General features: G+C 55.2%; 8 protein-coding genes across 8 annotated transcripts; 5 read left to right on the top strand and 3 right to left on the bottom strand.

The window, feature by feature from the left end:
* Window positions 1-6: 6 nt before the first annotated feature.
* On the top strand, window positions 7-1,918 carry CGGC5_v012736 (uncharacterized protein; the record flags this gene model as incomplete). The annotated part of the gene is made up of 4 exons (XM_032036730.1): window positions 7-271; window positions 332-815; window positions 874-1,130; window positions 1,194-1,918. The coding sequence occupies 4 exons, from the start codon at window positions 7-9 to the stop codon at window positions 1,916-1,918; spliced, it is 1,731 nt and encodes a 576-aa protein (XP_031884388.1).
* Window positions 1,919-5,795: 3,877 nt separating this feature from the next.
* Window positions 5,796-6,682, bottom strand: CGGC5_v012735 (uncharacterized protein; the record flags this gene model as incomplete). The annotated part of the gene is made up of 3 exons (XM_032036732.1): window positions 5,796-5,981; window positions 6,048-6,271; window positions 6,331-6,682. 3 exons carry the CDS (start codon window positions 6,680-6,682, stop codon window positions 5,796-5,798), a joined length of 762 nt encoding a protein of 253 aa, XP_031884386.1.
* Window positions 6,683-8,920: 2,238 nt separating this feature from the next.
* On the top strand, window positions 8,921-9,307 carry CGGC5_v012734 (uncharacterized protein; the record flags this gene model as incomplete). The annotated part of the gene is made up of 1 exon (XM_032036733.1): window positions 8,921-9,307. The coding sequence occupies one exon, from the start codon at window positions 8,921-8,923 to the stop codon at window positions 9,305-9,307; it is 387 nt and encodes a 128-aa protein (XP_031884387.1).
* A 200-nt stretch (window positions 9,308-9,507) lies between these two features.
* Window positions 9,508-16,041, bottom strand: CGGC5_v012733 (Heat shock protein sti1-like protein; the record flags this gene model as incomplete). The annotated part of the gene is made up of 11 exons (XM_066152745.1): window positions 9,508-9,600; window positions 9,700-9,935; window positions 9,992-10,082; window positions 10,135-10,245; window positions 10,302-10,610; window positions 10,664-10,902; window positions 10,970-13,492; window positions 14,126-14,270; window positions 14,332-15,551; window positions 15,604-15,908; window positions 15,971-16,041. 11 exons carry the CDS (start codon window positions 16,039-16,041, stop codon window positions 9,508-9,510), a joined length of 5,343 nt encoding a protein of 1,780 aa, XP_066007875.1.
* A 701-nt stretch (window positions 16,042-16,742) lies between these two features.
* ustS-0 (Glutathione S-transferase-like protein ustS) lies at window positions 16,743-17,474 on the top strand (the record flags this gene model as incomplete). Its single annotated transcript, XM_032036736.1, has 1 exon — window positions 16,743-17,474. The coding sequence occupies one exon, from the start codon at window positions 16,743-16,745 to the stop codon at window positions 17,472-17,474; it is 732 nt and encodes a 243-aa protein (XP_031884390.1).
* Window positions 17,475-17,662: 188 nt separating this feature from the next.
* Window positions 17,663-18,418, bottom strand: Uchl3 (Ubiquitin carboxyl-terminal hydrolase isozyme L3; the record flags this gene model as incomplete). The annotated part of the gene is made up of 1 exon (XM_032036737.1): window positions 17,663-18,418. The coding sequence occupies one exon, from the start codon at window positions 18,416-18,418 to the stop codon at window positions 17,663-17,665; it is 756 nt and encodes a 251-aa protein (XP_031884559.1).
* A 1,069-nt stretch (window positions 18,419-19,487) lies between these two features.
* On the top strand, window positions 19,488-20,508 carry CGGC5_v012730 (uncharacterized protein; the record flags this gene model as incomplete). Its single annotated transcript, XM_032036738.1, has 3 exons — window positions 19,488-19,643; window positions 19,718-19,967; window positions 20,018-20,508. The coding sequence occupies 3 exons, from the start codon at window positions 19,488-19,490 to the stop codon at window positions 20,506-20,508; spliced, it is 897 nt and encodes a 298-aa protein (XP_031884393.1).
* Window positions 20,509-22,829: 2,321 nt separating this feature from the next.
* ctr4-0 (Copper transport protein ctr4) lies at window positions 22,830-23,655 on the top strand (the record flags this gene model as incomplete). The annotated part of the gene is made up of 4 exons (XM_032036739.1): window positions 22,830-22,955; window positions 23,043-23,067; window positions 23,126-23,462; window positions 23,517-23,655. The coding sequence occupies 4 exons, from the start codon at window positions 22,830-22,832 to the stop codon at window positions 23,653-23,655; spliced, it is 627 nt and encodes a 208-aa protein (XP_031884560.1).
* Between the last annotated feature and the right edge of the window lie 2,062 nt (window positions 23,656-25,717).

Here is a 25,717-nt window from a genome sequence, read left to right as displayed (position 1 = left end):
TAAATCATGTCTTTCACTTTTCGTTCATTCCTGGCAGGCTCCCTGTTAGCAGTCTCGCCAATCGTAGCCGCGGAGGAACCCATCGTTAAGCGGGCCCGCTTCGATGCCGAAGCCGTCATCGTCAAGGGGACGTGGTCATGCACCCCTGAGCAAATTCTCACTATCGACCAGGCCGTCGTCGACGCCCACGAGTTCGCAAACGAAGCTCTCACTGCGCTCAAAAACCCCAATGTTCTGAGCTCACCTGCCTATTACAACTGGTTCGGGTCTGGTATGCCCACCCTTATCTCTCTTCATCATTCATGACCACTGACTATACTCTCACCATCAGACACCGGCGATGGCCCCTCAGTTGCTACCCTTCGAGACAGACACTACCAAGTCGTCATCGACTCCCTCAAGCCCCCCAGCGTGGAGACCGCCTTCCGGTTCAAGCCAGAGCCCTTCTTCCCTCCCAATACTGTCACCGAGAACAGTCTCGTGGTTGGCTGCTCCGGCGCCACGGGCCCCTGCGCAGATGGCGCCATGGTAGCGGGCGTGAACAGCGCGACGGAGAGCCAACCGGCCGTGTTTGGTACCACCATGCTGCTTCTCTGTGAAACCTTCTTCGATACTACGCGTGCGTCGAACAAGAAGATGATTGAGAACTGGAGGGCCGAAGGCTCTGTTGGGGATATGTCGCGCGGCTTCGCTCTGGTACACGAGGTCCAGCACATGCTTATCGCCACGGGTGACGGTGAGCGAGCTGATGATCTGAATAACCCGTTCTTTGGCATCGTCGACGATAGATCTGAGGATTGCTACTCTGCAAACTGGTAGGCTGATTCAAACAAGACTTGAACAATCGAGGGCCGGACTGATACGAAACAATAGTTGCTCACGTTTGTCTGCGGCTGAGAAGGCTAAGAATGCCCAGAACTACGCCATCTTCGCCCTCGACGTGACGGCGTTCCCCATCACGAATGAGCAACCCAATGCTTGCCAAGCTCCAGCCCGACCGTCTACGCTGGCTAAGGTGAGACGGCAAATGAGCTTCTCCAACTCGACCATGTCGTCTAGACCACCATCATCATCAGCTTCGGCCACCCGTACTCCCATGCCGCCAGTGCTTCCTAGCTCTACTTCGCAGCGTAAGTTTCCTCTCCGTCGACTGAGCCTTATGGATAGTTCCTGATCAACCTTCTGCAAAACAGCCCCTGCTTCAAGAGTCTCTTCCGTCAGACCCTCATCCAGCGCCGAAGTCGTCGAGGTCTCCGGCGCCGTCGCTGTCATCATACCCGCCGGCGCAGTCGCATTCGGCGGTCCAGGTGGCGGCCTCGCCAACTTCGGCGGCGTAATCGTCCCCGTTCCCGAAGGCCAGACCGTCAGCGACCCGTCCAAGGACCCCAAACCCTCCGGCGACGCTCCGTCAACTACGCCTAGGCAGCCGAGCACCACCAGTTCGGCGCCTGCCACGAGCTCCAGCTGCGCGCCTCCGGCACAGAAGTCGTACGGCCCCGCGGTCGAGAAGGTCTGCGAGGACTGGTCCGGCATGAATCAGACGGCCTTCCTGGGCCTCATGGACGCGGTCCCCGTGGTCGACTGGGAGGGCGCTCCTGTCGTGTCCACCACGTCCATCTTGGAGACAGTGGAGCCGTCTTCCACCTCGCTGGTCGAGGTTATCACCACCGTTGCACCTGCGCCGCCGACCACCACCTCCGCAGAGCCGACCGTCGCGCCCGTGGCGTGTTATAACTTCGACATAAATGCTTACGGATACTGCTGTCCGGGCCCTGGTAACCCATGTGAGAATGATCTCGGCAAATGTTACTTTAATGGGGAGGGTGTCTCTGGAGGAGCTAGTGGGATCGTGCCCGACGGCGCGAGATGCCCTCCGCCCACTGGCGCCGAGTACTGCAGAGGACCTTGCGAAGAGTGAGGATGTGGACGAACTTAGTGGTTAGCATAAGGATATGCTATCTTTAGTTGGCTGCGGTTGGGATATCAATGCTTCTGAATGCCATTTTCAACATGTTCAGCCAAATTTGGAAATGTCCTTATAAAAAGCGGGCTGTCGAGTTCTGGCACGCAGTTGGCAAGACGAGATCGATCGAAGCATTCAAATACACATTTCATGACAATTAATTGTGCCTGTGTCCTCTGCCTCTTTGCGAATGGCGATACTATTAATCTTGATCGATGCCCTACAGGGAGATGAAATCTTATTGTGCCGAAAACCCTGGTTGACAAGCTTAACTTCTGGCCGAAGTCTCTTCAGCAACTAACCCAGGTCCCTTGCTTCCATCGAGTCCTTTGCAAAAGCGCACCACAGTCTTGTCAGCCAGCAACTCGAGTTCGGTTAGTTGTAAAAGAGGGACGGTAGTGCCCACCACTGGTGTTGACGAGTCTTGATCTCCCGGGCTGCTGGTCTCCGAGATGATATTGTAAAATAGTAGAGGTAGAATAGCCGATTTCCATACGGGCTGCCCAGTTCTGTCCATACAACTCTTCACATAAGCCTGCAGAAGCAGAATCAACGTAAGAAGAAGCAGCACACCCGGGTACATGAGCCACAACCAGTCCGCACGGATGCATACTGCGGCTTGGGTTCCACTGCCATTTACAAAGGCTTGGGAGTCTCTTGACCAGCTGTTGTCGTTGTAGGTGCGCATGCGATTGGTCATGGCGGTGGCCGTGTTATTGGAGGCTATATAAAGGGTTTCGAAAGATGCCAGTCCCCTATTATGAAGTCCGTCATTCCACCAGGCACTTCCACACACGCTAAATAGGCTTCCAGTAGTGGATGACGAGCCTGCCCATCCATTCGCGGCTCCAGTTTGAGCAGCGCAATTGCCCGAAAAGTGTCTTGAAAACAATGATAGAATGCCGAAGAAAGCAACTGAGTCCATAGTTCTAACGCAAGCACTGGGTGCGTCATGGCCAATATTTCGAGTTGTCCACGAAGTCCAGTTGATAACCGGTGACCTTGGCGCTTGTGTAATATTCGAAGCGGAATACCAGACGCCGTCAAGTATGCAAGGTTCAATCATTGCAACGTATCCAGGGTCTGATGTATCACGTTCCCGTGTATGCCTTTCTGCTCTGCTGATGGGCGAAGTGGAGATTAACGTTTCCTCGAGGATCCCGTTGGATACGTTTCCATTGTAGCTGCGTAAGCATGGATACATACTGCAGTTTACCGCAACAACGTCGAGATGCCTCGACAAATTAGGCATGTTGCCGTAGCTGTGCTCGCAAAGAAAAGATGTGTTCTTGTGTTCGCATCCAGCAACGGTGAACGCGAGTATGGTAGTGTTGAGAGTGCCCGAATCAAAATCGAAATGTACTTCTCCTCGATCGGGAAGTGGTGGCGTTGTCATCGCCAGAGTTATCGGTTCAACTGACTGAGTAATTTCCATGTTCTTTCCCAAGCTAAAAGTTAAAACGGATCTAGTGTAGTCATAGGGCAACTCTCTAATGCTCGACCTAATATCTACGCATTTGCTGCAGAGGCCAACACTCGTGTGTGTGACACTAGACGAAGAAGTGACGGGAATCGTGCAATTGCTCGAGTCGCACTGATAGAGACCCAACGACCTATTGGTCTCTCCAGTGAGCAAGCCATTCATCGCTATGGTATGCATTTCTGGACTGAGCCACAACCAATTCGATGGTGACGTGGCAGCGGCGGCATCATTCTTTCCCACCCACTCTGCAACGGCTATCTTGGCGGTACCGTGGTTCTCGATATCGCATGAATAGGTCTTGGCAGCTTGTTGTGAGAACGGGCCAACCGCGTAAGATGCGAGGACAATAATTGCGCCCACAACAGTTGGTATGCTGTATCCTTCGTTAGCGACATAGAACCGTTCAGATTGAGGACAAGGTATAGCTTCCTGTCTCCACGAGAAGAATAGGAATTTTAGAGATCCCCAAGCGCCTCTCCCAGCATTGTCAAAGTACTCAATGTGGCGCACAGGATGTGGCTGCGCCATCCATAACCACTTTGACTGTCCAACCACTATTCTTTTGTGTCAGCAAATATAGGTATTCACTATAAGAGCTTATGAGTTTCCACCTTCTGCGATCGTAAATATCATCGAGGCTCTCAAAGCTGTGGTAAACACCGCGATTAAGGTGCTGATGCTAATGCCGAAGGAGAAGCTGGGCTGTGGAAGTTGATCGTACGACTTCAAGAGTACGATAATCGCTGCGAACGACGCTACCGAGGCAACGAGGGCTAAAAGTTCAAAGGTCCAGGCTCGAAGGGTGGCTAGCTTGCCGAACGGGCGGTACGGGGCGCAGGTATCCCCAAGCCTACCTGCTTCGGTCTGATCTTTGGACTCAACTCTAGACGGACCTGTACTGGCGGTTCCAGGTTCCTCGGTGGCAACTGGATTGTAAGTTCCGAGATGGTTGTCTGACAGCGAGCTGCCTGTCCGGGTGGTCGACTCCATGGGCTCGACCACGTTGATGTAGGACCCTCTAGAGAGCGGAGAAATGCTCCTGCGCACAAAGGTGGACGTCGGATCGCCGGCTGCACTAGATGTACTCATTTCGACAGACTGGGTGCAACGATATGTAGATTCATGTAAGAAACAGAGCATAGTGACAGTACTAACAGGGAGATTGCTCGACCTTTAACGGTTTGGACGCAGATCGAGGCTGGTGGGTAGGTGAACTTGCCTGGAGGCTGAATTGGTCCATAGATACGTTACGTTATGAAGTAACACAACGTGCTCCCTCTCAACGCAGCATCCGTCAATTATCGACACCGCATATGGTGATACACTACTTGTTGGTGCTATAGGCAGGGTTTGTAGTACAATTCATCCTGCCCGTACGATGCCTCGGACAGCTTGTACCTATCATGATTGGTACAAATAATAGTTGCGCTACCCACATCAACAGTTGTTGTAACGTGCAGATTCGTTTGCATATGCTCTGTGTCGTCTCTGTCCAACTGTTACGTGCAATGATGGTCTTGCTGCAAGAAAGGGTAGCAACATCCCCGGTAAGCATGGCAATCCAGACTGTTACACTGCGTGACTGCTCCGTCTTCGCAAACGATTGCTCCACAAAGACCACTACGATACATGTATCTATGAGATCGTTGCTACGGGGTCAGACAATCTGTGACACATGCAGAGACAGTACAGTGCTGTTGATCCTTGACTGCCTGTCGGAGCCTAGTGTCGTAAAGGTCAGACCGAAAGATGCAGAGCACTACGTACCAACGCAATTTAAGTCATGCTTCAGCTCGGTAGCTGACGTTACGCTAGGTCAAACTTCGTATTCCCTCGATGAAGTCATAATCTTTCCAACTTCTAACCTGTCCACAACGGGAAATACGAAGTCACTCAAGGCGAGACGTGTTGCAACATTCACGCATTCATTAACGACTAAATTCTTGGCAACATCGAGCAGTAAAATGAAATCGCGGACGTTAGATCAGATGATATATGTATTGTTTTGTCTCCGTCTCGTTGCTTCGAGATTGTATTCATGCTAAGAGGCCTTTGACTTGCAGAGAAAAGGGTCATAAGCGTCCTTTCTCGGGTCAAATCCTAAAGATGTGATTTTCAAAACTCCAGAGATAGAGAGGCGTGTTGCAAGTCTTCCACTCCACTACACAAGAGCCCAAAAAGTCGTATCAGCCAGAAACTTCGCGGGGGAAGATTTTCACAGGTTGTAACCGCACCTGGGAATATCAACTGTCAAACCATTCTCTGGGCACTCGGTGGAGATAAGCAGATTTGGGTCTATATGATATGGGCTGCCATTTTTAAACCTACTGCGAACGTTGGGACGCCTGCTCAACCCGTATTAGAATACATGATTGATCTCGAGGTCTCCGAAGCGACCGCGCTTCTCCTCTCTCGTTCCTCATTATCCTCGGCCTTGAGTCTTTCCTGCATCTCAACCAGAAGCTTGCGGCATTTCTGACGCTGGAATCTCTGCAAGTTCGGCCAACAGCAATTCCGATAGATTTCCTGAGCCTCCTGTGCGGCAAATCAGTATATAGGTGTACTATCCGGCATGATCTATCTCAGAGTAGGTATACTCACATTTACCCATTTCTGATGAGCTCGCATCCACTTCGGCTGCCAAACCTGCCACTCGCTCCTGTTGGAATCACCTGGCACGGGGAACATCTCCAGCGAGATTATGTCCTCGCATAACCCATCGAAATAGGCAACGGCGGGTATGGGTCTCGCCGTGCGCCATCGCTCGTCTTCCGGGATCTCCTCCTCCGGTCTCGAGATGTATGCGTCGTGAGCAATGAGCTCGCCTGTGATGCAGAAGGATTAGATAACAGCGCCTTTCAGCCCGAACGGAAGGCCTACCCACCTGTATTGGTATCGAGCAACCACCACATCCCCAGCCTGTCTCCTCCCAGCGGTTGGGACAGTGGGACTATACCTTGTGGGATTCTTCCCTCTGGCAACGGCCAGAGTCCGACGAGACTAGGGTCCTCGAGTTGATAGTCCTCTTCAGGCCCACGAAAAACGTTCTGGAAATAGTTGATGGTCTGGGTGGACGGGAACACAGGCCTGCGGCTGGTGACATACGGAAGATGCCGGACCAGGTCAATCATCGTGTCGTTGAAACCGAGGCGTCGCAGCTTCTCGAGGGGTATGATGCCGCCGCCCCAACCTCCTTCCGGGGAGTAAGCGATGTGTTCAGGTCTGAACGAGACCATCTTGGAAAGCAGTTCATAATAGCGTGTGATGCTTCCGACGATAGCATCTCGGTCATACGTCGGACCGGTGGTTTCTCTTTGCAATATGGAAGCTTCGGTGGACATGTTCACAACCCGAATGTAGTCTTGTCGATGTTGGGGCCTAGCACAACTCAGTATGGATGATAATTGCCAAGTTCCTGAGTGCAACCAGATCCCCGCAGGCACCCGAGACTAAACTGATTCTTTAGACTTGGCGCCAGCATGTTATTGGCCAATGAAGTGATACTGTGACTTGTGTGATTTGCCCCACCCCACGCATATGTTCGCGATAATGAATGTTGTGACAAGGCCACATTTTTCCAGCTATTCATGTCTTCCTCGTGATCATACGTCGAATCGTACTATTCTCCACACAGTTTTACTAAGTCTTGACTTCTATCAGTAGGTAGACACCGTAATGCGCAAAGGTTTCAAGGCTCATAGCTAGGTCGCGGATATCTGACTGTGCTAGAGTTGTGTTGTATCTTATCGAAGTTCCGCTCTGGCAGGTGAATGGAAAGCTCACATTTGCGAGTCCCAAAACAATGTTTTCATTAATCGACGTGTAATTCATCTCTGTCTCATTTGTACCAGAACCCGTACATCCAACATGTCTAGCACCGAATTGTCGGGCCGCTTCGCATTTCGCGGCGCTTGGTGAAGATAATTGAGAGTTGCTAGCCCCCTCAGGTTTGTATCGCATGCCGTCGTCTATCAATACGAGCCCATGCTGGATTCCAGTGTTTGTGCAAAGTACCCTGCCAATTTCTCGTATTTGCAGGAGCATAGCGTACCATGGATGCTAGCTGTAGCAGCGAGAATTGAAATACAGCATACGCTAAGTACATGGTTTTGCCAGATCCCGAGCCGAACGGATATCCCGCCCCTTTATCAGGGAGCGATGGGACACCACCATCGGAAGCGGATTGTCTCCGGTCGGCACGCTGAAGAGTCCCGAACCGATGGTTGAGACTCTGATGTGGGTCACCACCGGGTCGGCCTCCGAACTGGGATTGATGAGGACTTTATTGTGGGTGGCCTGGAGCCAACGGATCAGGAGCTACAGTCAACGCCTTGGTGTACATGGAGGATAGATGGAACCACGGGGACTATCTAGCAAGTAACATCCCATGCTTTATCGTTTTCCACATCATACTGAACTCAGAAGCGTGGACGTTGGCTTCTGGTCTGTATCTTGGATAAACATGACGACTAAGAGACACAACACCAAGGGATAAAGCCTTTTTCATAGGCGTCTTTTATTCATTGTCATATATCTGAGTTGTTGAAGTATCCGGCCTCCGTCGAAGCATAAATTCAATGAGCCCTGTATCCTGGCCAGCTCCATTAGAACTTTGACTATGCAACCCCTCGTAATGGAGTTTGCTTCATAAGGGGACCAGACTTAAAAGCTGGATGTGGCCTCGTGATGATTGAACTCTTACTCATCTGGGATTGTAGGACTCACTGGCAAAATCTCCCTCTATTTCCGCTTGATCTCATTTGCACTTGGAAGGTGACAGCGTGGAGTCCCTCCGGCTTCAGAGGTCAATATTCGAGCTTCTTGCATGGCATTGCTCTTGCACCTGGTTATGACGGCATCATCCCTTGCAGATCAAGCCATGAAGGATCGGCCGATCGTGGCCTGAGTGCGGAGGATAAAGCTTGGTCTGTTGGCAGCCAAGAACGTAATTGCGGACTAATCTAGTTTATTTTGGAGTTTCTCGCCTCGTGTGTGGGGTAGGTCATATATGCCAATTTATGTACATGCGCAACTTTAAACAGGCTCACGGTGTATGACGGCGTATGGCGGGATAACCTCTCCTTATTTGGAAGGACATGTGTGTTTTCGGTTCCACGGTGCTTCCGAGATCAGTTGCGTTGCTCTTCTTTGGGTCCTATGCACCGATATTGTGCCACTCGTTCGGTTACTCGTAATGTAACCCATCTCCATAACTGACTAAAAGTTGCAAAGGTTCTTGGGCAACTGCGGCACGCAACCAGGCCCTCCGATGAGGCCAAGTGAGGCCATATTGTTTGGAGTCCGAGAAGCCTTTTCTCGAGGCATCCTAAGGTCCAGATTGTCCACTGATATAAATATCCCCAAGGACGGCTTCCGATGTCATTGTACAACACAACATCCCATCGCATCTGACCACATCTTACCAACCACAAACATTATTTGCCGCCATCTTGAGGGCCTTCCAACATTCCACCATGCGCGCCATCGCCATCTTCACCTCCTTGCTGTCCGCAGCCACGGCACTGCCGTCCGTCGCCCCCCGCGAGCCCGAGGCAAACAACCTCGTGGCAAGGGACAAGAGAATTCTTGACTACACCATCGAGACCTGGCCCAACACGGAAACGGTTTACAACAACCAGTCCTATGCCTTCTCTTTCGTCAAGCCCATCGACAACATCAACTACAAATTCAGTTTCCAGAACTCTGATCCTCCCAACGCCGGCACTATCAACGTTTTCACCGTCACCGGAGAGGGCCTCGACACCATTGTGGAGAGCGTTGGTTCGTCCAAGGCGGTTGGACGAGACGTCCAGAAGACGAACAAGCCTTTCCATATTACTATCGATAGTAACTACCCTTAAGGCTGATGCGATTTGAGGTGGTCTAGACTGTGCTTATGACAGTGACGACGCGTGTCATATGCATGCGCCGCCATCGTGGGATTTGATAGCACTGTGGCATTGATGATTGTGGAGAAGACGTAGCTTAAACATTCTGCAAATACTTTACAATCCTTCTTATTATTTAATCTACTGCGGCTGTGCAACGAATCTGCTTCGTTTTAGGTGAGACAAGATACCATGAGCTTCCTTTCTAGGATCTGCTCCGCGTCGTGCACTACGGTCTCATCATCTCGTGTAAAAGATCCATTAGCCTATGCCTATTTCCCAGAAATTCCTTTCTCCTCATCTCTACCCCGGTGCCTAGGTCTCAAAGCCGCAAGCCTCTTCCGAATAGGTTTCCTCTCACTCACAGCCGTGGCAGCAACGGGCTGCGACAGCGAAGATCTCCTCTGCCTACTCAACTGCGTTGACGCATCCAATGATGAGGGCGGAGAACTCTTCGAGCTAGAAGCAGCCTTGTCTTTCCTCCTAACCTCGAAGAAGTTCCACGCGTTTTGGTACATCTGCTTCGCCTTGCCCTGTGTGATGAACTCGTAAATCTGAAGGGACAGGGCGATGAGGAGCAGGGTGCCAAAGAGACTCAGGACTGTGTTTGGCGTTAGGCGTTACATGTCAAGCGACAAAAACACCAGTGTTACGTACCACATGCGATGATCAGTGTGCCTGCGGTGGTGGGGCTTGCCAGACCTTCGATGCTGACTTCGAAAATGCCGGTTGCCCATGAGAGGGGAGCCTGTGAAACCTTGTCAGACCTTGTCAGATGTTACTTATGTCACCTTACTTACAAAGACGACGGTGGCGCCGGTGAAGATGAAGAGGATTTTGGACTGCTCGCTGGCCGACAGAGCCTCCTCGATGTTTGCCTCGCGTTGCCTGAGATCAAGTAAAGTTGTGATCTGTCATCCGTCAGCACATTCATCACCCTGACTGCTCGCGATTAGGATCAACTCACTGAGTCTCTCACACGATTAGCATCCTCCTCCAACCTCTTGAAAAAGTCCAAAGTGGGATGCTTGAACGCCTTCCTCGCCGCATCCTTCCCGTCCCCACACTTCTCCCCAATCTCCGAGCCCCTGAACTCCTCATACACACGCTCTTGAGACCGTAGCACACGCTTGATCATGTTGATCTCTTCTCGGATGTCGTCAATCTCTTGGAGGAGCTCAATCTCCGCCCGCAAGTCATCCAACACCGTCTTGGACGTGCCCATCTTCTTGATGGACGCCTTGAACTCTGCGTAGCGCTTCATCGCCTCGTTGGACTAGCCACTGTTAGCACCCACGACCACCACAAACTGGTGGTATCTTGACTTACAACATGTGCGATCGAAGATGCAAAGACAGTGCAATAACTCTTCGGCCCCTCAAACTGAAAGTGAAACTCCTCCTCGCTGTACCCCAGCGCGCTTTCGAGTATACTCTCCACGATGCGCATCATATCCGTGTCCTCAGACCTCAAATCCCTGATCCCCAAAACGCGATGCTTGATCTCGTTCAGCAGCGTCTTGGCGTTCTTGTTATCCCACCGATCAGGGAACGCGGTGATGATCGTATCTGCTCCGTCGTCAGCAAACAACCTCTCCCTCCTAAACCTTCGTTCCTCCAGAAAAAACAAACTCACTCTCGTCAATCCTCCACACCCAAAGCTGCGCCACACACAAAATCTGCTTCCGCCTCTCCGTATCCATCCTCCTCTTCTCCCGCGAAATCTTCGCCTGCACACTACTCGCCTGGTCCTGCCGCCCCGCCATCCTCCCCAGCTCCGCCTTCGTCCCGTCCGTCTTCTTCTGCTTCGAGCTCGCCTGCCGCGAGAACGTCCGCTGCACGTGCCTCTCAAACGGGCTCTTCCCCTGCCCCTGCGCGTCCTCCACCAGCGGCGGCGGACACACCTCCTCCTCCGCCGTCTGCTGCTGCTGTTGTTGTTCCGCGGCCAACCGCCCCTCGACACGCCGCAGGTACCGGAAGAGCACCTGGCTCTCGTTGCGCAGCGCCAGGTCTGCCGCGCTGAGGGCTTCGTGGTAGGATTGGTCCAGCGGGCGCGGGACGTGGTACTCTGACTTGGTGAAGCTCGCGCGCAGCTTGGCCATGGCGTCGAAGTGCGCGAGGTGCGGGAAGAGGTAGTGCTGGAGGTTTGTTGGCATCGCGGTTAGGGGGTGCCGTCTCTGCGCCTCGCCGCCGCCAGCTTGCGGGACTACCACGCGTCTGTCGTTGCCGGCGACCATCTCGAGAGGCCGCATCAGCCGCGCCTCGTCCCCGATCTGCACGTTCCGAAGGCTGTTCTTCGTGCCCTCGTCAATGTCGACGTCGATAATGGGCAGCACCATCGAGAACATCCTCCCGCCAGGCGTTGTCGCGGGCTGCGCGATGGGCGGGGTCGGCGGTCCAACACCAAGCCCCACCACCTCCTCGGCAGCAGCAGCAGCAGCCTCCATCTTGAAATGCGGCCGGCGGTAAAACTCCCCCGTCCGCATCTCGTGGAACGTCTCCTCGATAAAGGCCATGATGCGATTACACTCCGCGTCCGTCCTATGATCCATCGCGCACACCCGCTGCACCAGATCCATCACCCACGCCACATTATTCGCAGGCAGGTGCAGCCACCGCTTGACGGGCTTCTCCGGCATCCGGCTCGCGTACGAACTCTTGCGCCGGCGCTGCTGCTGACCCCTCTTCATCTCCTTCATCGTCAGCCCCCCGGCAGTCGTCCCCGGGGGCGAAAGCAACGGGCTCCGTGGCGGGCTCGCAGCCGGACTAGCCCCCGGCGACACCGCAGGGCTGCGCACCGGACTCGCCCCGGGACTACGCACCGGCGTGCTTGCCCCACCACCCTTCGGCGTCCCCACCACAGCCGGCATCCTCGGCGTCAACCGCAGCTCCGTCTCCGGATCGTACAACATATCCCACACACTCAGCCCCTCAAACCTCACCTCACTCGTCGGACACCAAAACAGCCCTTTAAATTGCCGACACGCCTCCCTCTCATCCTCCTGGTTCGGCCTGCCCGGCGGCCTGCACCGCTTCGGCCGGAAATTCGACACCACCCCCTGCCTAACCTTCACCTGCGGCGCCTCACACAAATCCGCGATCGAATTCCGATTCAGCACCCTCGCCAAACTCTGCGGTGTCTCCCCCGTCGCGCTAATCACAGTCGGATCCGCCCCGGCCTCCAGCAGATCCCGCACCATCGCCTTGTTCTCGTTCTTCACCGCGTGGTGCAGCGGCGTGCAGTCCTCCGTATCCCTCAAATTCACATCCGCCTCCGCCGCCAACAGACTCGCCACCACCGCCGCGTGCTCAAACATCACGCCCGCATGCAGCGCCGTCTGCTCATCGCGATCCTGCAGATCCACATCCGCGCCCGCGGCAATCAATATCCTCACAACCCCGTCGTGCCCCTCCGACGCCGCCTGGTGCAGCGGCGTGCAATACTCGTTCGACAAACTATCCACGTCCGCCCCCTGCTCAACCAGCATCCGCACGATCGCCTCCCGCCCATGCCTTGCCGCGACGCTCAACGGCGTGAAATCGTTCGCGTTCTGCGCTTCAATGGAGACCATCCCCGTCTCCAACAACGCCATCACGACCCCCTCGTGCCCGCCCCTCGCCGCGTCATGCAGCGGCGTATCCCCCACCGCATCCCTCGTCGCCGGATTCGCGCCCGCCTCCAGTAACACCCCCACCACGCCCTCCATGCCCCGTCTCGCGCCAACATGCAGCGCAGTCCCGCAGTCGCGATTCGGCGCGTCCACCACCGCGCCCGCCGCGATCAGGACTCTGGCGATCTCAGCGTGCCCGTTGCGCGCGGCCTCGTGCAGCGGCGTCTCGTCGAAGCTCTCCTCTGCGCGGACGTCCGCGCCCGCAGCGAGGAGGTTCTGCACGACCTCGAGGTGGCCGTTGCGGGAGGCTAGATGGAGGGGCGTGCATTTGTCCGCGTCGAGGGGGTCGACGACCGCGTCTGGCCCGGCGGTGGAGATGGCAGCGCGGACGATCTCGGCGCGGCCGAGGCGGGCGGCGTGGTGCAGGACGGTGCGGTTGTCTTCGTCGACGTAGCGGAGGACGGAGGGGAGGGAGGCGATGAGGTGGAGAGCGGGGGATGGCGGGTCCGGGGGCGATGTGGCGATTACTTCTATGAGTTGGATGTATGCTTTTCGTCGTCAGTACAGCAGAGGAGGGGAGGGAGGGGAGTTTCGCTTGCCTTCTTTCATGGGAGAGTGGGAGTCCATGGCTGCAGTTGAAACAAGGATTTCCGCATAGGAATCAGACAGTAGAGACCAGATTCAAACCATCGTAAAATTGAGAAACAAAGGAAAGAGAGTCATCCTGTATAAGTCGTCATCTCTCCTCATCTGAAAACCACCTCGCGCCGTCCCGCTGACAGTCATCGTGAAGCGGGTGACACTTACACGAGCGCACAATTATGGGACCTCATCCGACCACGAAAAAGCGCGGCGAACTGGGTCCTGGTCTTAAAATCTGACAAGTGCCGGCGCTGCCTCGATAATCTCAGACGACAGACACTCTCTGAGATCCAAGGCGATCGGTCATGCAGCCAGGCATTTGAGACATTTCGGGGTCGCGCCTCTCACGTGGGAAAATCACCATTGTCGGGGTCACATTTCGCAACCACTACGAATGACCTAGTAAAAACTTTTTTTTTTTTGGTGTCAAAGCATTTCATCGTCCAACCATTACACATGACCATTTTACCTCATGTCTTCCCTCACTCACCCACCCACCACAAACGCCTCTCCCTTTCCAACCACCCCGGCTTACCGACCGACGCGGATAACTCCCGCCGCCACCAGCTTCTGGATCTTTGACCTGATTTCGGGGTTCTTCATGTGCTCCGTCAGCGCCGCCGGATCCGACTGCGCCTGCTGGAGGATGGACTGCATGATGGGGTCCTGCATGATGCTCATAATCTGTGCGAAAGCTCATTAGTATCTCTTTCACAGACGTAAATCTCGACTAGCAACTACTCACCTCGGGGTCCTTGGCCAGGCGCTCCCGCGTTTGGTCCTCCGTCTCGTTCTCCCGCGCCGAGTACATGGCGTTGAACGCCTTCTGCTGCTGCTGCTCGATCTCGCGCGCGTTGGCGCCCTTGTGGTTCTCGAGGTCGACCTTGGCCGCCTCGGTGCACGCGTCGACGCACTTGGAGTACTCGCGCATGCCGAAGAAGGCCTGCGCCTTGCGGATGTACGCGCGGATGAAGGTCGCGTCCTTCTTGATGGCCGTGTTGCAGTCCTCGACGGCGCTGGGAAACTCGAGCAGCTTGACAAACGCCGCGGCGCGGTTGCTGTAGCCGCGCGGGTCGTCCGGCGCGCGCTTGATCATCTCGCTGTACGCCGCCACCGCGCCCGGCCAGTCGCTCTCCTTGAACTTCTTGTTGCCCTCCTCGCGCGCCTCCTCGGCCTTGGCCGGGTCGATATACGCGAGGCGCGACTGCTCCGTCTTGGTGCGCTCCGCGGCGCGCAGCTTGGCGTTGACGTCGGGCGTGCGGTGCTCCGTCAGCGACTTCTTGTAGTTCTCGATGGCGAGGTCGAGGTTGCCCTGCTTCTCGTACGCGGTGCCGATGCGGGCGTACGACTTGGCGATCATCTTGAAGTCGGCGTAGATGGCGCGGCCCTCCTCAACGGCCTTGGTGCACGCCTCGATGGCCTTCTCGTAGTCGCCCTTCTCAAAGTAGGCGGCGCCCAGGTTGTTCAGGTAGGTGATGTCCTTGTGCAGCTCCCAGGCCTTGGTGTAGTGCTCGATGGCCTCGTCAAAGTTGCGCTTCTTGTAGTTCTCAGTGCCCAGGGCCTTCTCCTTGTCGGCGGCCTCCTTGGCCTTCTTCTTCTCCAGGGCCTCCTCGTCCAGCTCTTCGGGCTCGGGTTCCGCCTCGGGGGTGGGCGCCTTCTTGGGGGCAGCGGGCTTTGCTTGGGGAGCGGGGGCGTCGGGCATCTCGGTGTCCTTGGAGCCGCCGGGCATCTCGTCGGGCATGCCCATCTGCATGTCGACGCCCATGAGGACGCCGAGGACCTGCAGCATGCGGGGGTCGCTGAAAAGGTCGGGGGAGGCCTTGGGGTTCTCCTTCATCTGCTGGAGCTTGGCCATGAAAGAGGGGTCGGAGAGGAACGAGCTCGTCTTGGGGTTCGCGGCGAGCTTCTGGAGGAGCTGGGGGTCGTTGAACATATTGCCGAGGCCGAGACCCGGGTCGCCGGCGTCTGTCGTCGTTAGCTTCTCATAGTGTAGCAAGTCATGCAGGTAAGAACATACCACCACCAGCTTCCGCCTTCATGGCCTTCTGCACAGCGGCGAGATCCTTCTTCAGGCCGGCATTATTGGGGTCGACCTTCAGTCCCTCCTCGTAGGCGTCGTTGGCAGCGAGCAGGTCGCCCAGGCCGTAGTACGCGGTTCCCTTGCGTCCCCAGCCCTTGGGCCAGTCGGGCTTGATCTCTGTCGTCTTGTTCGCGTCGTCCAGCGCCTTTTGCCAGTCCTTCTTGGAGGCGTAAGCGGCCGAACGGTTGCTGTAGAGGATGTGGTTCTCGGGTTGGAGGGCAATGGCCTCGGTGAACTTGGCGCTGCACAGTTTCTTGTCAGCTCTGAAATCCGTTTCCCACGCCGGGGACTCCGAGCTACTTACACAGCCTCGTCAAAGTTCTTCTCGGCAATAGCCTTGTTGCCGAGAGCCTTGAGCTCGTCTGCGGAAGCCATGGCTGATGTGTGTTTGTTTTCGTGCTATGCCTTGCGGATGAACGTTTCGAAAATTAGAAAACAAAAAAACAGCAGCTTGTAATTACAGTCGCGGTTATGTTCGTCGAAAGGGGGGTATTCGTGAGGGTTTTCAATCGTGGTGAGAAGAAGATGCAGAGGGAAAAGGTCAAGATTTCAGGCCGCGGGGTTCAGTCAGGCAAGGCGGGACGAAAGGCAGAAAGAAAACAGAGCCCCAGAACAGGCCCAAAAGCTCACCACCCGAGTGCCTTCTAGCTGTTTCGATGGTTGGACCGGCGGCCGGCCCTGATTGGGTGGGAGCGGCCGGGGTGGCTGGCCAGTGCGGGTGGTGGGGTTCAAGGCTGAGCACAGCTCTCCCTGCCAAAGCGAACCAACTGGGAAGTTACCCCTCACCCCCCTCACCTTGCCTTGAACCTACCTCTCACCTCGGTGTGCTGGACTGACATCTCGGTGAGCATGCAGTTTAGGCAGGTGTAAGGTGACCAGGGGACTTCGGACGACATGCGCCTTTCGTCTGCGACCGAGCGCAATGTCAGCACTACTGCGCCGCATACTGCATTCAGACGGGATTTGACGCGACGCGGTGTGTTTATAAGCAAGGCCAAGTATCCCATTTCCTCAAAAACCACACTGCAAATCCTCAGCACTAACATCGTGACATCCTCACTTACACGCACCCCAAAATGGCCTCACCACCAAACCCCGAGGTAACCCTCTACGACCTCGCCTCCACCAAAAACACCTGCTTCTCCCCCGCTGTGTGGCGCATCCGCCTCGTCCTCAACTACAAACACATCCCCTACCGCACCGTCTTCCTCGAGTTCCCCGACATCGAGCCCACTCTCTCCGCCCTGAACATCCCGCCGTACTCCCAGGGCAAGCACAAGTACACCGTCCCCGCGATCCACCACCTCCCCTCAGACACCCACATCATGGACTCGCTTCCCATCGCAAAGTTCCTCGAAGAGACCTACCCTTCCCCGGCGCTGCCGCAGTCCACCCCGCGCGACGCCGAGATCATCGCCAAGCTGCGCGACGTCGCGAGCCCGATTGCCTTTGCGTCGGTGATGCCCCGCGAGCCGGGGATGCTCTCGCCCCGCGCGGCGGAGTACTTCCGCCAGAGCAGGGAGGCGGGGCTCGGGGGCAAGACGCTGGAGGATGTGCTGGCGGGAGAGGAGGGTGTGTGGGAGAAGGCGCAGGAGGGGCTGCGGGAGTTCGATGAATTGGTCAAGGAGGTCCGGGGCGGGAAGGCGTTTGTGGGCGGGGATGAACCGAGTTTGACGGACTTTTTCATTGCGGGAGGATTGCAGTCGCTGAGGACGGTGGATGAGGGATTGTTTGAGAGGTATACCAAGTGGGAGAATCTCAAGGGGGTTTACGAGGCATGTGTGCCCTGGATGGACAAGAAGGATTAAAGTGGCTGGGGCCGGACGGTAAGTACTCTTGAGTATTAGAACATATTTTAGACTTATTCAAATTTTCTCAACCCAGTAGATCTTCTCGTCCTCAATCGTATTGTCTTGATGAGAATATTTGACATGAGTGCAGGTATGATATGCTACTCTCTTGCCTCGCGTTCTCTCGAACCCCCATCATCACCACCTCACTCCTCCTTCTTCGCCAACGCAACAACACTAAACTCCAAATTCCCATCCGCAAACCCAATAAACCGCTTCACCCCCCTCTCCAACGCCCCCTCGCTCAACATATCCTCCCCCTCCCCCAGCACCCCCCGATCCACGGGCCCATCGCTGCCCCCCTCCAGCTCCCACAAATGCCCATCCTTGCCCCTCACAAACGCAATAAAATGGTAGCCCGGCTTCTCCTCCGCCGGCGGCACATACGTATCCCCCTTTCTCGCCGCCTTCATATGCGCCTCCTCCAGCTCCTCGCTCTCATACAACACCGCCGCCCTCTCCTCCCAGCCCAACGGCTCCGCCTTCTCCAACAACCGATCCATCAGACTGCCCTTGCTCACGAACTCCCGCGCCTCCCCGTTGGCCACCGCATGAATCAGAGCGTAGAGTCCGCACGCGTTGCCGATCGTCTGGCGGAACCAAGTCACGGGCTCGCCGGGGCCGGAGCCGGCGTATGTGACCCCGTCGTGCGCGAGGCGGGTGCCGTCCTGCGCGCGGACCTGGTGGTACATGGGCGAGGGGGTGATGAAGATGAGCGCGAGGGCGGGGCGGGGGATGAGGGACAAGAGAGCGGGTTCGTCGAGGGAGTAGACGTCGTAGAAGCCGAGCGAGGGGGAGATGCCGAGGTCGTGGATGAGCGGGGTGAAGACGTCCGGGTTGTTTTCGAGGGGGATGAAGGTCTTTTTGCCGCTGGGGCTGAAGTAGACTCCTTCGGCGGGCATGGTGGGTGATTTTGAGGTGGATGGTATTTTGATGGGTTCGTGGTGATTTGGTGGAATTGGTGCAGAGGGCGATTTGCTTGTGGTTGTGAGAAGGAATAGCTCTGGATTAGGTTGCGTTGGCGGTGAGTTGAGGTGAGGTGCGTTTGACTTACAACAGGCAGGAAGGTGTACGCAAACCGTCCGGTGCCTGCCTGCTGTGTCGGGGCGCACTCTGATTCGTCCGTACCATCAGATTTGGCAATTCAAACGCAAAGCCCGACAATGCGACATGCTCGGTCTTGGATCTTGTGTTTCTCAGTTGGCGGCATCTGGCAGGCTTACAATGGAACATTGGGGGCAGCGTTGTCTGCAGTGGTTGTTTATGCTCAAGAGCTACTAGTTTATCGGACGTCTTCACTGCTGCGGTTCATCAGTTATGGCCTGCGTTTTCTGCAGAGTATTCGCTCGAACCTTCCTTCGATCATCAAATTAGCCCTGAGAAAGATCACCACCTACTGTCTACCAGGAAATGAATGCTTGGGGTCCAGATGCAGTTTGAAAAATCATCTTCACCGGGCAGACTCCCGTTAAAGGCCCACCGCCCCGGCCATCGAGCCAAGCTTCCATTGGACTTCCCCAGGCTTCCAGGGACGTCCCGAAGCTCTTCGGACATCGGCAGGTCTGCAAGGTCCGAAAGCCCCGGTCGACGTGCCATTGCTCCGTAATCATCAGGCCGCCCGTCCAATCGAAGCCGCCTCGGCTCCCCATCCCGTCGGATGTCATGATCCCACAGCGGCATTAGCGGGAGCTCCCCAGGTGAAACCGCGCCAGAGCTCCCTGCAAGTCACCCCAGCAATGGCTGCACGGGCCAATGAGGACATGCCTTTTAATCAGCCAACTTTCCTCTACCCCCCGACGGTTCCTCAGAAGCTCGCTGGAACACTGGAACAAGCTCCCGAAGACGTGCAGCTCTGCCTCCGTCACGCAACATCACTCCAAGGGGCAAGGACGTCACCGAATCGTACCACTTTTGTCGCCGTATATCACCGCCCTCCCTCGCCGCACTCCGGGCCGTCTGGCATCCTTCAAAATGGCCGGATATCTCTTGCTTGTGATCCCAAGCATCCTCATGAGCTTGCTCTTGTCGAGATCGCCATTCATGATGACCACTACACCGCAGACGACGAAGGCATGGGCTGATGGGCCTATGAAGCTCATCCCCACGCCGCAATACGTAACCAAGAAGGTTAGCCACGGTCCCGGAGATTTGGATGCCATTGGCCCCACTGAAGAAGCTTCGACTGACAGAGCACTGAACAGACCGACCTCTTCACGACCGGTGCGACGCACATGTGCTTGCTGCACAACTCGATCCTCCGTGGATACAACTCCATCTACCACCAAGCCCCATTGATCCAGGAGGCCGACAAGGCAGACTTTGTGGGATACTCCCAGGCCTGGTTCAAGTTTGTCAAGTCCCACCACGATGACGAAGAGGAGTCTCTCTTCACCAAGGTCGAGGACCTGTTGAACGACGAGAATGTCTTTGCCGAGACGCACAAGGAGCATGGTACGTGTGGTGTTAGCAAGTGGCTAATGTTCCCACTGACAAAAATACAGAATCTTTCCTTGGTGGCCTCGCGGACTTCAACACCTACCTCTCGTCATTGTCCTCGCCCTCCGACTTCTCCGGCGCTAAGCTTCTCGACATCATGAAGGGCTTCCAGGAGCCGTTCGAGAACCACTTCCACAGCGAGATCAGCACCATCGCCGGCCTAGCGGAGCACCCGAATGCGCCGAAGGAGGGGACACCGGAGGCGGCGAACGCGAGCTTGACGTTCAAGACGTGGGGCAAGAGCACGGTGACCAAGGCCGGCACGGCGGATGTCGTCCCGTTCTTCCTGCTCAACCTGGACCGGACGGTGGAGGACGGGTTGTGGGCGAATTGGCCGCCCATGCCGGCGCCGATCAAGTGGGGACTCATCAATATCGCCGGCGCGTGGCATTGGGGTTGGTGGAAGTTTGCCAGCTGCGACGCGTCGGGACAGCCGAGAGAGCTGTACGCATTGCAGAATGCGTCGGCGGACGACAAGGCGAAGGCCGAGCTCTGAGGTGTTGTGAAGAAAATGGTTCGTGTTCAATCAAGGGTCGGCGTTGGCGGGAGTTCAGGACCTGGGGATCCATTACTTGTAAGAGAAATATTGCACCGCGCAGAAAAGAGTCAGATTCTTCATTAAACTTGTCAGTCGGGATGTCTCGTCGAAAGGCCAGGATCCACGTCCGAGCTCGCCCGGGGAGAACGAACAGGGCGCTCGGCGGCGGTAGCACCACCCGGCAGCAGGCCGTACGATCGGCGGCGGGCGCGATGAGATGAGAAAGGGCGAAATTGACCCCGCGAAATTTGCCAGTTGGACGCTAGAAATCGAATATGCATCAATATGCATCAGGACCCTGTCTGCCATTTCCCCCCCACCGTTAGCCCGAACCTTGATCTCACCGATGTTCTTTTCATAGCCAGAGACATGCAGGACGCAGGCCAAGAGTGAACACGACGGATGGGCTGCGCTCGCTGAGGGATTGGCGGCGGCGATGGTGATGCCCAGCGATGAGGCGCCTACAAACGGAAGAGCTTCACGCGATAGAGAGGCGAGGCGAGCTGCAATCTAATGCGACGCAACCTCGACGGGAGACGCAGACCGCAGGCGCAGATGCACGGCGCCGGGGTGGTGGAATCCTCGTCTGGCCTCCCAATGGCCGAGAGACGCCGCTGAATGGGGCTCTGTACGGTGTTGTGTGGACGAGATCGGATGTCGACCCTCGTTGGTCTCGTCCAGCGATGCAAAAACATGTGAGGCCGCGTTGGAGCAGCGTTCGAGGCCGAGATCCTTCGCAAATGTTCTCAAAATCTGCCAGGGTCGACGGAAGGCGTCGTCGGCCTTCTTGACAGATTCCGTTCCAACAGACGAGACTCTCTCGGTACCCAACGACAGTCCTTCAACGAGCGCGATGGCAGCGAGTTACGAAAACCGACCGTGTCTCTGGTGACGTCCGACAAGCACAGCTCTCGTCGCACTCGGCAGACATCTCCGACGATGGGCGTACAGCGGGTTGGAGCTGAAAGTTCACCGCATTCTGGGACGTGGGTGAATCCGGGAAGGCTGTCTTGGCCGCGTGTTGCAGGGCATCTCGACCTTCTTTTTCGTGATGATCAGCCCGGCGCTGGCAAGGGCCAGATCCCTGAGAAGGGACATCGGGGGTGCATCGTGCGGTCCACCTGGTGGCCGCTCATCAGCACTACTGCGTTTGCGCCTGTTGCGAGCAAGTAATTCGACTGGCCTGGTCGTCTTGTCCATGCATTTGCAGGTGATTTGCAGCAACGAGATGGAACCTGGCCGTTGTACGAAGGTCGGTAAGAAGGTACAGGACGCATAGGCCAGCCGGGCCTACTAGCGGCGCTGCAGGGCTCAGCAGATGGCGGGAGCCAACGAGCGAGACATGGGGAGAAAATGAAGCCACTCGCACTAGCAAAAGTCAAGCTTGAGGTGAGGTGTCGTGCAGAAAGTCGAACGTGGGGTGGAGAGGCAACGCGATTGCTGCTGGGGGTGTTTTGGGGGCAAAGTCGGAAAGTGCAAACTGCAAACTGCAATTGGACATTTGGCTGGGCAGTAAACTTGCTCAAACGCTCTCAGGATGCGTGAGGCAGAAGGAGCGATAGCGCTTTCTGGCCTTGGCACCTGATCCCACCTGCGCCTTCCGGAACATACGATAACGCTGACGGCAGGAAGGTTCTCTCTCTCCAATGTTCCTTCCTCTCATGAATGTCGACTTCGATAAAGGAAGGAAGCAACGGAAAAACTCTTTCAAAAGGTTTGATTCGCTCATTCCGAGGCCATCGTTCTTTTCTTGCCCCCAACTTTGGCTAAACTTGGGTGTGGAGCCTCTCATCTGATAGCAGCCAGCCAGTCCCTTGAGTCAATCGCATGGTTCCATTTACACCGGTGGCCGCGATCTCAATCCCAGTCCCAGGCTGCCCCCGTACCTCCCCTACCCACCGAATCTTACATGCTCTTGCCAAGACCTGCATCCTTGGATCCTGGATGTCTTTCGGGAAGGAATCCAGCGCAAGTGGGGACGTACGAAGTCTGTCTCTGTCCCTTCGTCGGTCTTAGGAAAGAGGCTTGATGATCCCCTATGCACCTTGTGGTCTGCGTCCATTTAAACTCTCCTCGATCCGCCAGTTTTAGACCAGTTCGTCTTTTCTTCTCCGGTTCTCTATCACATCGATCCGACTGCAACAAGGCATACCCTGCTAGTATTGATCCGAGATCAAAGTCTCCGCTTTTTGGACGTTCATCTCTGATATTCGAGCATCTCAACAACACTCCAACATCGATTCAACCTTCCGCGACCACCGAGTCGACAGATCATCAAGATGGACGGCATGAGTATGGCTACCACCACAACCGCCATGTCGGCCACTGGCACCATGACTGGTATGGCTGCTGCCACTAGCACCAAGGCTGCCATGTCAATGGGTGGCGGTTCCTGCAAGATTTCTGTAAGTTGCTTGTCTCCGCTCAACACCATTATCAACCGACAACCACCATGTCCAAACATCATGACAACATACTAACTGATCCCATAGATGTTGTGGAACTGGCAGGTCCTGGGTGAGAAAACGGAATCATCCCGAAACTATGCCAAATTTTCACTAACGCGATACCACAGACGCCTGCTTTATAGCGCGATCGTGGCATATCACTTCGTACGGAATGTTTGCCGGTTCTTGCATAGGCGTTTTCCTTCTCACGATCTCCCTCGAAATGCTTCGCCGTGCCGTCAAGGAGTACGACAGATACCTGATCCGCAACCACCAGGCCCGCTACGCTGGCTCCGGTGCCGGTCCCAGTTCGGAGAGTGCCGGTGACAACGGAAAGGGACCGTCAACCTCCGTCACCGCAGCTGGTAACGCTAGTATCCCTCCCTTCCGACCGAACGTCCTCCAGCAGGCCATCAGGGCGCTGCTTCACATGGTCCAGTTCGCCGTTGCCTACTTCATCATGCTGTAAGTTGATTCCCAATGTCACCCTATCCTTCAACATCGCTGACATTCGCCTAGCCTCGCCATGTACTACAACGGTTACATAATCATCTGCATCTTCCTCGGATCCTACATCGGCTCTTTCATCTTCCAGTGGGAGACGCTCTACGATGGACCGACCTCTGCCGCCAAGGAGGCTACGGTTTGTTGCGGTTGAACATGTGCGATGGAAGCAAGGTGCTATCGATTGGGGGAAAGGGGACCCCCATACATGGAGTTGAATAATACTATACCCGGACAACTACGCGCTGTCCTGTTTGTTTCAATGCGTTAATTCAGGAACGACATTAATACCAAGAACCTCTCCCATTGCCAAAAGATGTCGATGCAATTTCGACGCTCCCTAGGCTTGAAATGTTATAAGTATGCTGCCTTCAGGGGTTACTCTGCCGCCATTAAACCCTCGCGGACTTGTGACGCCGTTCTCACCTTTGGCCGTCAAACGCCGGGTTGGACAGAGTAGATGTAGTGAGAGAGCGATGAGCCACCACGTCATCCTCCGTCACCTCTATCCGTAGAGTATGCGTACACATATATTGGGAGTAGGAATGCGACTATCGCATAGTTCCCATAGGTGTATCTTAACACATTTACACGACCATCGTTACCATATAGGCTCATCCGTACGGTCGTTTCCCAGTCCAAAACACAAGACCGCTGTACTGCTGTGCCTTTCCAATGTGCGTAGGAGACTCGTTGCCTTCTATAAATTGCCGCTGCCATCCGCTTACTTCTTCTTTCATGGGCACCCAAACGCCTGGCTCCACTCCCAGGAGTTGATTATTTAGCACTACCTTCAATGCTACCCCGAGAAGCCCAACCTGCTTTGTAGGGCTTGGGGATAGTCTGGTATGAAAGCCTTTGAAGGGCTCGCGGCTAGCGACGTCATCCACATGAGTGAACCTGATGAATAAGACACGGAAGACGAGGGTGAAGACCGCGACGGATATCTTGACGAGGAACGGCCCCTTGGGAACATCTGTCACCACCTTCGCAGAAATCAAAACGTCACGGTAGTTCATCGCCATAGAATGCGAGGCAATTCTGAACCGGATCATTTTATCTGGTGCTGTGAACCAACCAGATTACGTGTTCCTAATGGCTTTATAATTGTCATGACGGTCAAGCCTCATCTCGCCTGCCGCCTGCCCCCCACGACGGACGAGAACCTCTTTCAGGCAAAGGCTTGAAACTTCGCGACACATAAGTAGCGCGATTGGAGTCGCTGATACCCAGCCGGAACCGCAATTGACAGCCCACTTAAACCCGAGTTCTTTCGGACCACGCACCAAGTCAAGAACCCCGGGAAGAAGCGTTGGAGGCGCATTCGTCACGTCCCAGGGCCCCGCCAATATTCGTTCATCACCTTCGTCTTCGTCTGTCATCCCTTAGGTCTGCCGATTATTCTTTCCAAATGTACTGACAGCGGGCGCATCATTGGAAAGCGTAAGGTTCCGGTATGCGAATAAGAGATGCTGTGATGAACACTAATTTGCAGTCGAGGGAGTCAGCCCAGGCAAGGCAACAAATTACGGAACCAGTCATTCTTAGAGATGAATACCTGACGCAGTGACAGCCCGGGTGCCGCAAATATACACGTAATTCCACGCAGCGTCTTGCGGAGAGAGTGTCAAGTTCACAGCTAGGGAGGTAGCCTTACGTCTCAGTCTTTCTGGGGTATAAGGAATTAGAATTATATATTACACTGTATTCTTCGGTTAGAGTTAGCTTCTGTTGCGCACAATTTACCCCTTTTACTCTTCACTGGGCTTCCTAGCATTTTATGCGAAATATCTATCTCAACTTTAATGGGCAGATGGTGAATGGGTGCCGTGGCCATGATGGTGCGTCGCTCTTTCTTAAATTGTTGAATGTCAAGGAGTCCTCACGTTCTCCCTCATCTTTGGCTGTCTTTGCCGTCTTTCGCCTCCTCCTCGGTATACCTCATGTGCGTGCCTTCCCTGGGTTTGATGAAGTTTAATGGCACACTGGTGTAAAGCTTCCAATCAGCGTCAACAATGCTGGAAATTACAATCCTAGCGGGTTTATATATTATGAAGATGTGCATAACAGTTGCATGACCCCGGGGCGAACTACATATGCCTGTTGCAAGCAGCGACATGCATGGCCTTAACAGGGTGTTAGCATTGCAAAAGATGAGAGTGTCCTGTTAACCTGAGACTAATGAAATCCGTGGACACTGGATATTTGAGAGAAAG

The sequence above is a fragment of the Colletotrichum fructicola genome (genome assembly GCF_000319635.2).
Source record: "Colletotrichum fructicola Nara gc5 chromosome Unknown KSG_Nara_v1_contig07, whole genome shotgun sequence".
NCBI classification, from domain to species: domain Eukaryota; kingdom Fungi; phylum Ascomycota; class Sordariomycetes; order Glomerellales; family Glomerellaceae; genus Colletotrichum; species Colletotrichum fructicola.
The sequence above is the reverse complement of the archived record's forward strand: the minus strand, read 5'-3'. Positions and strand labels throughout refer to the sequence as shown.